Below are 14,056 nucleotides of genomic sequence, written 5' to 3'. Positions count from 1 at the left end.
CTTTCTCGGCATGAAAGGATTAAGATAATTAACCCCTGCCACCGCCCCCTTTCCCCCTCCCCCCCCCAATCCCGGCAAAAAAACCCACCCACACTCTGTTCCTTTATTTTTCCCTTTGTCGGTAGCTCTTTTGAAATTGGAGGGAAGATTAAATTTCCAGCATTTATTTTATCATGGATCAATAACGTTGGGAAAGGAAGCGGCCAAAGAAAAAAAAAACAAAGTTCATGAATTTTTATTTCGTAAAATTTTGCGCAGTACTTTTTCTTGAACATGAATGACAAATTGGTATAAGAAAAGGGAAAGGAAAGAAGTATGACTGTCTTGTCACGAGCGTGAGACAAAGGAAAAATTTTGAGTCCTCACCAGGAATAGAACCTAACACCTTCAGATTCTGCGATCGGACACTCTACCGCTATAAGTATATTATAAGTTATTAAAACGAAAGCTTGGTATGAAATTTCTTCACTTGATAATTATAATACCTGCTAGCCTTCTTCGTTTACTTTCTGAAGGATCATCACTTTTACAACTATCCTCTCCCGTCGAATTGTCTGCAAAAATAAAAGAAATTTATACTATTATGAGAATTAAAATACACTTCACTAAATTTGTGAAATGGGTAACAAGCAGGAGTCGAAACAAGTGCTGATTGAAGATGAAAATCTCGTGTGAGCCCGCACACGGAATTAAAGAGAAAAGGAAATTTATCTGACTTGAAGAATTGAAATTCATTGGAAGGGAATAAAAGCTAAGATTTAGATCTCATCAATGTTTTAAACTGGTCAGTAACAGTGAGGTATTTCCCAGAAAGGCAAATAAAGAAAATTTGGGATCATCTTACTGCGCAAGAGTCTGGAGGGTAGTTGATAAGCGTGTTTAATCAACGATTTGTAATACCTATGATCAAAGACGAAAGATAAAATATTTAATTTAAGACTAATGAAATACAAAGACAACGCAGAACGTTATCCATGACCTCAAAATTGGAATTAGAACTACTTAAGTGAATTTTAACAGCAATGCGATTGAAAAACAAAGAATGCCTATGTTTATCAGTTTTTCTGATATATATTTAACTCCACTGTTGGTCTTCAAGTTCTCATAAGCTGCTCACGTTATTCTAAACGAACAGAAGATACAGTGACCAAAGAGCATGGTGTCTGTGAATTTAGGCACTGTACCTGTGTGTAATTGTATTTTTATTGAATTGCAAGATAAGTGATATATTACCAGTGATAAGTTGCTCAGCTAAATCTGTGCGATTAACCAGTGGATGACACAGTGCATCATGTAGGATCGTGTATGTTGCAGTTGAGCCATTCCCCTCTTTCCAATGTAGTAACATTTTGTAGATTTTTTCAGAGCATCCCCTATTTTCATCATCAAACGCCGTTAATCTTGCTTCGTCAATTTCTAGACGACGCCCGAGTGTCTTCCAATTTTCGAGTTTCTGCGAAAGCCACTCTAAATCTTCGTCGCTGGGAACTCCTTGCTTCACTAAAAACATAAAGACATCACAGCAAAGCATCAAGATGAGGGGATAGCGAGTAGTACGTATCGCAACTATTCATGCCATTTTGCTGGATCCACGTATTTTTATTTTACAAAGGCAGGGGGAAGGAAGATGAGGTTTGGGGGTGGGGGGTTAACGGGCACGCCCATAGATATGTCCTCATTTTACCTGCCAAACGAGCTTTTCTTTTCTTCGGAGTTAAGGCGTCACTCGGAGACGACTCTTCATCACGGCGTTTCACCTTCGGCCGACGAAAATGTTTGGTAGCACCACCTGCACGATAATAAATGTAAAAAAAATTATTAGACCAGAACGTATTATTTGAGCCAAGAGATTCATTGAAGCAATGGAGCTTTTTCCTTTCCTAATTAAACGTCTCCTAATGAATTTGTTTCAAGGCCAATTCGCGCCATTGCATTATGCATCCCTACTGTGCATCAAAAAATGCACGTCCACATACGCGAACAGAAATATATCTGTAACCTTACGCTTACAGTTGGCACTTGACATATTGCAAAGATGGCCGAAATGAAAGCAAAAACAAACAGCTTGATAAATGTTCTCTTCCCTTCATTAAAGGGAACATTACTCTTTGGGTCTTCCATTAGTGTGCATGGAGACTAAACTTCTTCCCAGCTCGAATTTGCCCAAACGAAACATAAAGTATTGACCAGGTTCATTCAATAATTTTGAAATATACAACGTTCATCATTTTCTCAGCAGTTTCCTTTGATGATAGCGCACTCAACGAAGGGATCATGTGCTACAGAGACAACTCATGGCACTTTAACAAACAAGGTTTCATGTATAAAACAACAAATTTGCTCCAACATAACTTGAAAGTTCATAAGGGTTAGCATCCATTTCTAACAGGAGTTTATTATAGGATTACTCTTACTAGTATTGAGAAATGTGAATCAAATGTTCAGTTAGCAATGATAATTTGGTTTCATTAACTGAGTTGATAACGTAAATTGGCCTATGTAGAGAGATTCTGAAACTGATGTTTCGAGCGTTAGACCTTCGTTGGACCGATTAGGAAATGTGGGTTGGGTGTGGTTTATAAAATGGGGGTTGGGCTGGGGGGAAGGGAAGGGGGGTTAAGGCAGGAGTTTCTAGGTGTATTATTGGGGGTAGGTGGTCTTCTTCCCAGAGGGAAAATGCTATCAAACAGTCAACGGTTCTAAGAAATGGTTAAGAAAAAAAAACAGGAATTAACTTTTATTGAAAGAATAAATATGCACACGATGCCAAATTTGTAAAACCACACAAACTCAAGTTCAGTTTCCTTGGCATAAAAGGATTAAGGTAATTAACCCCTGCCGCCGCGCTCTCTCCCCTCCCCACTGCAAAAAACAAACCCATACTCTGTTCATTAAGTTTTACCTTTCTCGGTAGCTCTTCTTAAATTGCAGGGAAAATTAAATTTCCAGCATTGATTTCATCACGCATCAATAATGTTGGGAAACGAAGCGGCCAAAGTAACAACAAAAACTTCATAATTTTAATTTCATAAAATTTTGCGGAGTACTGTTTCTTGAACAAGAATGACAAATTGGCAGAAGAAAAGGAAAGAAAAGAAGTTTGACTGTCCTGTCACGAGCGTGAAACAAAGGAACAATTTTGAGTCCTCACCAGGAATAGAACCTAACACATCCAGATTCCGCGCTCGGACACTCCACCACTTTAAGTATAGTATAAGTTATTAAAACGAAAGCTTACTATGAAATTTCTTCATTTGATAATTATAATACCTGCTAGCCTTCTACGTTTATTTTCTGAAGGATCATCACTTTTACAACTCTCCTCTTCAGCTGAAATGTCTGCAAAAGGGAAAGGAAAGTCAAACTGTAATGAGCATTAAAACAAAATTTCCTAACAGCTTCAGTCCTACAGCTTTTCTGGCCAATTTATGCACCTATGAATTCTTCCACTTCTTCAATATCAGTACATCAAAAACAACAAGTTAGTGATTTGCCACATTGTTTTCCTTTTTATTGGAGCATGTGAGAGGAAACTGAAAACAAACTGGAACCCATGCTAGACTTCAATGAGTCAACAAAAACAACTTAAAGTGGTAAACCCCACATCTTTTAACTCATTTCAACATGGTTTGATACTGGTTAGAATCAACTAAATAGACTTAAAAGTGGTTTTTTATTTCTCAAACTGAGCATCCTGTTCACCTGTCCTTCCCCTTGATTCTTCTAGTTCTCTTCCATGACCAGTGGTGGGTACTACAGTGAGGGGTGAAGTACCTTAAGGTGAAAATGCAGAGAGAGATTAGCATTCACAGCCTCTCTTCAATGTTCCCATAAGTGAAACTGTGTACAATTATATTAATTTATCAATGCCACATTATTGCACTGAGATAATTCTTTGCTCACATCTCAGACTTTTAAAAGTTCTTTTTCATGGCAATGCGATTGAAAAACAAAGAATCGTATGTTTTTCAGTTTTCTGATGTATATTTAATGCCACTGTTAGTCTCCATGTTCTCATCAGCAGATAACAATATTCTATACCAAGGAAAACAAGCAAGCTACAAGATCTCTTGGAAGACACAACCAAAGCTGTTACAAAAATGTACACCTACAGTACCTCCGTAATGAAGCCAGTCTCCAAACACAAAAGAGTTCTTCAACATGCTTGATACAACAGATGCTGCCATAACACATGCAAAAGTCTTCCATGAATTATTTGTAGTTGCAACACCATGTACAAAACCACAAACACCTTTAACGACCAGCCACTCCATCCTCATGTCATGAGCTGCTGCAAACAGGCCTGAGGTAGAAAAATGAAAAAATAAGCAATAACAATTGGAATGGATTTAACCAGTAATGTTATAGGGAGATAGTTACAATTAATTTGAGCAAAAGAGGCTTTGTTTTTCTGCAGATCATTCTTTTTGTTTGTTCTTTGTAATATTGGAATACTATAAGAGATATTGTGTTTTTCTGCAGGTATATAAATTAGCACCACCCTTTCTAAAGAGTATAATGAGTAGGATTTGGAGTTCAGGAAAGAGTTTCCCTGAACACAAAGTATGGAGTACCTCACCTCCAACAAGAACCTGGCTTAATAGTCTAGCAATCAGAAGCTTTGAATGGTTGAGAGGTGAGGCTTGAAAATATGACAAGTTGGAGGGTACAGTGCAATAAAGATTACCATTATGCACCTGTGCTAATAACTCCCCTACAAAAAGTTGTTAAGTACCTCCCCTCCTCTTGGCTTAATTGTTTAGCAACCAGATCCTACTGTAGTTCAGAGGTAAAGCTTAAGAACATCAAAGTCAAGGGTATACTGTAAAAATCATTATCATTGTACGCTTATGGTGACCACTCCTCACACAAAAAAATTGCTAACTTTCTCCCCTCCTTAAGAAACTTAGCCTTACAAAGTAGTGACCAGAAGCTCCTCTCTAACCCTGTAGCTCAGAGGTAAAGATTGAGAATGTCAATTTGGGGGTACAATGTTTGAAAAAAAAATTTATATCTTGCTTGCAGTACGCCTTTGTATATGACTGGGAACAATTATATTTCTAGTAATACTTCTGTTACTGGGTCACTTGGACAAGATCAGAAAGTTATATTATAAACTATGAACTATATTATAAGATATAAACAATGATTCCATCTTAATTCACTAATGCCAATCAGTGCTTAGGCCCAAAGCAGACACATGAAAAAGAGGAAAAGGAGTTTACATTCAGTTAATTGACTTGGGTTTGGTCAGCTTTGTATGAGTGATCCTGGTAACATTATATCACGCTTGTTATGGATAGTGACTGTTAAAACAAGTTTCTAGAAATTTCTAGAATGCCTGGTCATGCTGAAATGCATATACCATTGAACTTTCTAGAACATTCTATTAGATCACGTTGTTATGATGTATTACTACCAAAACAGTTGTGTTGTAAGCTTCCAAAATGTTCTGGAATAATTTCTAAATGTAAATAAGGACTCAGTCATGTAGTCATAGTTGTTGCTGTTGTTGGGAGTGATCAGATGTCTTGAAAGCTATAAAGAGAGAGACACAGCTTCTGTGGAAGATTGTTCTTTTCAAGGAAGTTTGGATTATGTCAGTGGTGAGCTAACTCATAGTCTGTGATGGGCTTAAGTAAGTTTATTAAGGATCACCACTTTGCTGTCTTTAGGAGTCACTCCTTATCAACATTTCATGTTGTTTGATAAAGTCGTTGAGTTCACAGGAGCATTGTGTTCTTTCTGTCATTCAAATTATACTGTAACACACTTAACACAACAAAAGTATGTAATCCTTGTTATGACAAAACAGTTTTCAGCACAGTGATCACAAATGCCAAGCAAGAGTAACCCTGAGAGTAATTCTCACCTTTTCCTTCCATTTCAACTGCAATTGCCCTAGGGTGTGATCGACACTGCTGTTTAGCATCAATCAGATCAGAGCAACTCAAAATCTCTCCATTCCGATGTGCTTTGACCTTTCGTGCTTCTGGGTTTTCTAACGGTGCCTTCCATCCATCAGCTGCACTTCTGACAAGGTTACAAACATCCCTACTCACTGGGGTTTTGTAATGATCTGTTGTAAGCTTTGAGGATATCACCACATCTCCTAGCTGGGCTTTGTCAGGATTCAAACTGTAGCAGAAACCAACCAAAAAGGTAGCCTTGGGTCTCAGGAGTGTGACAGCATTCTTAGCAGTAGTTTGAGAACCTCCAGGATCCAAGGATTCTTTAGTACACTTCAATAAAGCAACTTCCAGTGACTCATCTTTATCTTCATCATCACCCATCATTCCAAAGTACACATATCCAATGGATTTCTCATAGCTTTTAAAGGAATCTCTCAAGTAATGATAACAAGCCAAGAACTCGCAATCCTCCACAGTCAAAAGCAGAATGTCAACTGGACGATGGTCTATGTTCCAATGTTTCACCTTCTTCGGCAGATCTCTTGTCTTCTTCAGTGTAATACTCAGAGGTGGAGGGTCGTCATTGCAAACCACTGACCTGCTGCAGTTGTCATTACTAGGTCCTGCCATCATAACAAACTGGATCTGTGTTCAAAGTTTTCCTGAAAGTGAACAAACGAAATCAGCATGTCACATATCTGAAAAGTGATCAAAGTGTGGCAGTGGAAAATGCTGATATACAGTAAGAGTACTGAGCCCAAACCACACCCAGTACCTGGCGTTGAATGTAAGAGCTGGCCAAAGATGCTTGGTATTATATAAACAATATACCACCCAAGCCAACTTCAAGATATGGACCTTAAGTGAAGACAAAGACAACTTCTGTTTAACAAAATCACCACCATGAAAAACCATCCATCTAAAGATCTCTTGCTGCCAAAATGAACAAGAATACTATGGACAATGGGGAATGAATTCCAACTCCCCCAGATAAGAAATGAAATATATAAAAACTTGTTTATAATCAGATGTCTTCTTTAACTTGTGTGATCATATTCCATTATGTCTGATTATTCCTTCCTATTATTTTTTATATCATGTTGAAAATAACAAATTCTCTCTATTATTCATGATTTTTGACTCACTTCTGCTGAGTCTGATTTTTTAATAAAGACTTCATCATCATCATCATTATCATCATCATCATCATCATCAAGTATGCTCCATATTTCTATCTCTACCAGTACAAAGTGTTCCTTACTATTAAACTATAAACCACAGTTTGAGATTTCAAAGAGCAAGCTTAAGTATTCTAACCATTAAAACATTACTTTTCCCTTAGGTGTGTAAAAGTTTTAAATGTAGATGTCACCAGCATCTTTAACAGTGATGTCCTGCTAACAGCACATGCAAACCATAATGTAAGGTTTATAAACAGTTACTCGACAGATATAGTATTGATGAAACCAGAGAAAATCAGTTCTTGAATTAAAAATGTCTTTTGGAGTAACTACTAAATTTTCAATTACGGTAAATCACCATTGATAAGACAGAAAAAAGAGGATTAAGGCCTTGCATTTCACAGCTAAGCACTCAGGTTACAAAGTATGATTCAAGGTTATGGCTACCCCAATCAAATTTTCAGAACATTTGAAGACAATTTCCAACTGTTTCGTTACACTCTTTTATTCTCAAAACTAATTATGTCATTGGTTTCCAGAGACATTTTAGTTGCCAGCCACAAAAAAACACTACTTTGAATAATTATTATTTTATTACTAAATTTACTGCCCCCTTTGTCCTACTTTGTTCTGTTTGATTTTCGTTTCAACTTCAAAGCTGTTTTTGCTGATAGATTTTGAACAGCAAAGTTAGTTAGTTAGGAAGCCCCTCTTATAGGGATAACCTCAGGGGTCTCCCTTTTAAAATACTGTTTATTTGTGTTTGAATCAAGAGTTATTATCATTATTATTTTTATAATTATGATAATAACTGTTATAATTCCACCAATATAACACTTTTAATAATAATGTTAGAAGTATATCATTTTGTAACTCCTTTACGATTCATAAGTTCAAGATTCCTGTAAGTTAGCTCAAGAAGGAGGAAAAATTCATACTTTATGGCTAAAATTTTGCTTCTTGCAGGAAGTTCATTCCATTTTCCATTATTCTTAAAAAATTATTCTTGAGAGAAAGGGTGGGCTTGTTAATTCTCTTGTCTTGGGTTGCACTCAGAGTGGATTTCCACAAAAGTTCAAAAATAACCTCAAGTTCCTTAGTCTTTCTGTAACAATGAATTGAGGGTCGTAAGAAACCCTAAGATGATATTTATTACCAAAAGCTTACACCCAAATGTGCACAAGACCAAGATAAGCTACTTGTACTTTTTTTATAAATTGCCCCTCATTCACATGTTTCTCTCTTCTACCTGACTTAGACTTTACTATTGTCATCTGTTTGCTTCTATGAAATCCAATAAGACCCCTAATTTTTCTTTGCTTTTGCCTTCATTAAATAACTGTATATGCAGGAATGGATCTCAACAGAAACACTTCACTTTATTTCCTGTAACGGTCCATGAATTGACAAAGTTACAGTTTGTAGAAAATTAACTTCAATCCCACTTAAAATGTAGGTTAATGAATAAACTTAAGAGATTTTAGTGACCTGAGTACAAGTCAATTAATGTACTTGTCAATGATAAAATTTGAGACTAAAATTTTCAACTGAAAGATGAATGCAGAAGATGCTGAAAGAAGTGCTCTTAGGTCCTACATGTCAGGTCTTACAAGTAGCTTTTGGTGACTTTAGGCTGTCCTGGGTACAGCCACAAATTTAGTCAGACCATGCTGGTCAGGTTTATTGGATCACTCAATTAAATTACCACAATTTTTTACTGTCACTTAAACAATCACCACACTGTTTTTTCCCCTTAATCACTGGAACAAGATAAAAACATTTATTCCATTCAATAACATCAATTAAGGTATTGATAAAGAATTGCAATTATTTTTTTAATGTCTGACAGTGTCAATGATATTATGATTGGTACATTGCTAAAAGTTATTTATGATTAAGTAAACTGTAAACAGTTGTTACTCTTTCAGATAAAACTTAACCCTATGACCCTTAAGAGTGACTAGCATCTAATTTCTCCTCATAATATCACTCCTAAATCACACATTAAGGTCACAAGAATTAACCCTTTAACCCCTAAGAGTGACAAGAATCTAATTTCTCCCAACAGTATCACCCTTGGATTAAATATTGCAGTTGTGAGAATAAAGGAAATGATCACAAACTCAACAAGCTCTTGATTATTAGACAAATTGTCCTTCTTGGTACCATAGGAAATGTTTACAGAACAGTATGGAGAACTTGCAGACTGATGTTAGGGTGTAAAGGGTTAAGGAAATGATGACCAGCTGAAGAGGCTCTTGATTATTGAACAAATTCTCTTTATCTGCACCTTACAAAATGTAAACAGAACAGTATGTAGAACACAGAGACTGATGTTAGGGTATAGAGGGTTCATATTGGAGCAATTAACCCACTCAAAACAAAACAGACCCACAATAAAAAAATAACCAAGATTGGGAATTTACAATCTTATTCACCTCAGTTCACACCTTAACACATTATAAAACTCACCCATGCTGCAACAAGCTATTCCTGTATTCAGAAACTCAGATCCTGTAACCTTTTAGGACAGTTATCTGCCAGAAATAAAAATTACATGAACACATAATTTAGCACAGGAAACATGCCTGATAATTCTTAAGATTTTATTTTATAAACCAGCTTGCCAAAATTTGTGTATCTATATAAATTTTCCCTCAAATGTCAAGGTTCGTAATATAATTACATGTAATCTGTGCTTTTATAGTTTCTTTTAACATCAATCATTGTCATTTACAGGTAATTGGTACAAGTTGTACCTCCAAGTGATATTCACAAATTTATATAATCATGACATTTGATACAAAGCAAGTCTTAGAAGTTAAAAAACTTAACTCAAATATAAAAAGCAAATGTACATGCTTTATGTTTCTCTAAATCTGCAATTGCCAACAATTTAATGTCAAAATTACTGACAGAAAATAGGACTGATCTCAGTTAGACATAAGTTTTTGGTGCTTTTGGTTCAATTTCAGTATGTTCAGATCAATCTGAGTAATGATCCATGTCAGCCTGCTTTAAACCTGTCCAGAAAAAAAAATTCATTTTTAGAGTATTGAGTATTGTAGCACTGAGCTTATTTTAAAAACAAAGTACACATTGGCTTTGCCCCAGTTAATATAAATTATTCTAAAAAGCTGACAGATGCACAAGTCAAGCTATGACTTATTGACGATCTTATACACTGGTATTTCACACTTTGATTCTCAACTTTATTCTACAATGTAAAAATTCAAAGGTCATTGTAATGACATTTCAGTTTTGAACAAAAACAAAGCAAGTATTTGAAGCATAGCCATTGTAAACTATATACCAGGAAAGGTTATGAAATGCACTATCTGGCAAAAATTATTTTGTTTAAGCTTGATCTAATTGTAAACCAAAAGAGGCAGGACAATTAGAAATGGACAAGGTTTCTTTAAGTGAATTAATTGCATATCAAATCTGGCTGCATGAGTAAAATCTCTGGACAACTTCCATCCTGACGGGTTGGTCTTTAAAACCATGTTGGAATTTTTCAATATTCTTATTGGATGCTTTGAAACTCGTCTGTCAAGTTTGCTGATCAAAATTTTACCTATACACATTATGTCGCAGGCCATTGTTCTGGGGATCCATTTTTCCAGTGTTTTTTTGGTTGGTATCTTGGTAGTCTTTGGGCCAAATTTTAAGGTAATCTGTAAAGTTTACATACTCTTCTAAATTGTTCAAAGAAGGCACATTTGTGTTAAAAAAGTGGGGTTTTTTTGCTTCCAAAGATTCCCAACAATTTACAACTTTGGGTGATTACAAATCAAGATATGTCAACACTAAAAAGCTTGAAATGCCAATGCCAATACAAAAACAGAAGCATCCCGCAGAGTCTCAGGAGACTCAGCAGGGAAGATTGCCTAAAAAACCATAAACCTTTATCCAATTCAGTGATATTCTTTCACCAATCCATGTTGAATTTCTTAACCTCTTTTTAATTTTACCTATGGACTCTTCTCCTTTTTATCTTCCTCCATTCACATTCTAGTTTTAAATGCAGACAGATAGCAAAGATCTCCATGTGCAACCAAAATCATGAGATGTTTATGCAATTAAAATTCAAGGACCAGGATGTTTTGCCACAAGAAACCCTCTGATAGTCATTCATGCTATAATTGGCTCTTCAATTTGGTGAGTGCATTTCAATATTTTGCCAAATTATTCTTGGAAACTATTGTTAAAAAAAAAAATTAAAAAAATGGCCCTTGAAGGTCTACTATATCCTTAACTTTCTGCAATGCCTTTTTTTGCCACAGATTTCCACTTTGTTCAAATGGAGATAGGGGAATTACATGTAGAGTTATAGTTTTAATGCATTACCTTCTGTTGAAGTCAAATTAGACTTCTGTGTGTGTTTTTCCACTCGGAAAGGAGACCCTGGTCAAAGTCTTGCTAATTTCTTCTGCTTCTACAACAAAACAAGAATGAAATAAATTTGTGTCACCATCTTCCTGCATTGTCCTAGACACATTACCTCAAGCTGCGAGTAACAGTACATTGCCCCCAAGTGTAATTATGTCACCCTTGGTGTGGTCATGTTGCCCCTAGCTGTTACATAGCCTGAAGTGGTCCATTACCAATGACAATACCACTAATATTTAAATATCACTGACTGACAGAAAAAGAATGTATTGAGTTAATTTACCTTTTCAGACTCGAGTTAATTTACCTTTTCAGACTCGATGGCTGATCCTCATGAAGCTGTTTGTACTATGTTTCAGTTTTTCCTTTCGTAAATGATGTAATATTGGAAATAAATTTTTATCTGGAATAAAAGGTTTGTATTAATATTCTGTTTACTAAACAATGAAACCTCACCATCACAAGTTGTTTATCTCACCTCACTCTTAGTCCACTTAATTTACACATGAGGTTTGTTCATTAGTTTGGGTTGGTACTAGTTTTTTGTTATTGTCCTGATCAAGCAGAAGAGTTTATAACTAAGGCAATAAGTGAAACAAATCATTTTTTATTTTTAAACCATGCACTGAGAGTTTAATCCAATAATGATAACTTAATTTAGTATGTTTTGACTATTGCTTTAGAAGTCATAAAAAAAGTTTGATTGATCAGCTGGAGTAGCAATAAACAGCTCATAGCAACTATATCAACATTCACAGTTATTGACATCTACATATCTCATTCTTTGTATATTAGTTAATTATATCATTCACTGATCATACCCCATACCATTCATTACCTTTACAATCTGCATCAAAGCAGTTGTTTGTTCATTAATGAATTAATATCATGCCAATCGCAACCCCTCGCCCTTTCCTATAAACCCTTCTTTAGCTGAGCAATCCAGTACTTCTCTGTTCACAAACATGATTGAAAGGGGAAGGGGAATGCTCAATTTTGAATAATGCAAAAATAGCTCAATTTTGTTGCAAATTGAAGCCTTCAAGTACATAATTCAGCCCCATTCAGTTGTAATTTATCCTAACCTCGAGCTCTACAAATGCAACTGAAATTAAATTTGTCAGTCCTGTAATCAGTAGATTATATATGAACAAGGTTCAATCAGTCATGAAGAGCACTTCCTTCTAACAGCTTTGTTAACACCATGTTTCCAATGAAGGTTGAGTCCGATCAAGCAGGATTCAGTTTCTTGGACCTCATCTTATTGATACGATCTTCCGTCGATCGGTCGACACTGAATTATTAATTATTGTGACAAGAACCCACCTGACGCTTCGAATATTCCTATTGAATCACTCTATATGAATCCAGACTTGAATGCCCTCCAAACGTACAAGCTAGTTAACCTTGGACAACCTATTATTCGTCGCACTTTTTCGAAAGCCGTTAAAAACGTTGATTAAGCCCGCGCAACCGTGCTTAGCATCGACCGCGTTTCTCTTGCGAGCCAGCACAACAGATTCTAAGTCTTTTAACCCCTAAAACTCTAAAAAGGACGACAATTTGTGCTCTTCCACGTGCGTGTTCTGAAATGTGCTTAGCAAAGCATCTTCTCATCATTCCCATTACTCACCGGGATCTTTTCCGAGGAAACTGAGGATAAGCTATGTTTGCGTGACTGGTGAAACAGTTCGCAAGTCACGCGATCCATTTGTCGGGGGAAAAACTGATTTCCTGAAAGTTAACTATTCTCAAAAGTAAGCTTGATTACCGACTAAGTTTTTTTTTATCAAAGTGATGACATCTGACGGAAAAATGGGCCTAATATTGTGTTTTGTCACCAACAAAACTGCACAATTCTCATGCACCAACGATCTCTGGGTTAGAAAACAAGAAGAGATCAGAGGAGGTTGCCGCGTCTATTGTCGATGTGGCTCGACAGATCGAAAGCAGCTGCGATGCTACAGTCACCATATCGGAACTTGTATGAAGAAGGGGCAAACTCAATTGAGCATTCAACTCAGCGAACAAGATAAAGTTCTGTCATCAGAACGAGTAGATTCAATAGACTCGACAAAGGTGGACTTCACCTTCATTTTAAAGGTAACGAACAGTTTTTTTTAAGAATTTTCAAACGCATTAAGATCGAAATGATGTTTTATCCTCGAATACTGTGCCTAACATATTGAACTCGTTGCGACATTTGTCCTATGTCGTATCGGGTAACGCCGACATCCGATGAAATCGCCCAAAAAATTCACAATTTTTGTCAGAATATTGCCTTTCGTTCCCAAACTAGGATCTTTTTCCCAAATGTACCACCAGAAATAAGTTGAGCGATATCTAAGCTTCTATGGATAACAAGATGGACTTGTTTTATCGCGATTTAAGCATGGCATTTTTACATCTTTTTGGCACCGTTTTGATGTAAATATTACAAAGCGTGACCGGTCGGGAAACCACCTGGTCGAGGAAAACTGGGTTAGCTTGACAACGCATGCTTCCAATGAAACTCTGCCGCCGGCAGAAATTTTTTTTGGGATCACATTCTGAAGGAGCTTAGACACCGGG

General features: G+C 36.3%; 1 protein-coding gene across 5 annotated transcripts in view; it reads right to left on the bottom strand.

Annotated features, from left to right (window-relative positions):
- LOC131786544 (NLR family CARD domain-containing protein 4-like) overlaps positions 1–14,056 on the bottom strand; it is a 118,029-nt gene that overhangs the window by 6,893 nt on the left and 97,080 nt on the right. The window contains exons 1-11 of one of the 5 annotated variants that reach the window (XM_066163380.1): positions 12,812–13,079; positions 11,793–11,888; positions 11,444–11,531; positions 9,566–9,630; positions 5,873–6,574; positions 4,118–4,303; positions 3,703–3,774; positions 3,271–3,339; positions 1,685–1,789; positions 1,236–1,500; positions 486–559 (exon numbers count right to left, since the gene is read on the bottom strand). In XM_066163380.1, coding sequence (XP_066019477.1) covers positions 486–559; positions 1,236–1,500; positions 1,685–1,789; positions 3,271–3,339; positions 3,703–3,774; positions 4,118–4,303; positions 5,873–6,545 — 1,444 coding nt within the window. In that variant the 5' untranslated portion in view covers positions 6,546–6,574; positions 9,566–9,630; positions 11,444–11,531; positions 11,793–11,888; positions 12,812–13,079. Of the gene's footprint in view, positions 1–485; positions 560–1,233; positions 1,501–1,684; positions 1,790–3,270; positions 3,340–3,702; positions 3,775–4,117; positions 4,304–5,872; positions 6,575–9,565; positions 9,631–11,443; positions 11,532–11,792; positions 11,889–12,811; positions 13,080–14,056 lie in introns of those variants that run through there. The other 4 variants (XM_066163382.1, XM_066163381.1, XM_066163379.1 and 1 more) reach the window with 4 other exon arrangements.

The sequence above is a fragment of the Pocillopora verrucosa genome, chromosome 3, assembly GCF_036669915.1.
Source record: "Pocillopora verrucosa isolate sample1 chromosome 3, ASM3666991v2, whole genome shotgun sequence".
Taxonomy (NCBI): Eukaryota; Metazoa; Cnidaria; class Anthozoa; order Scleractinia; family Pocilloporidae; genus Pocillopora; species Pocillopora verrucosa.
Note: the sequence above shows the minus strand (reverse complement) of the source record. Positions and strands in the feature narration are given on the sequence as shown.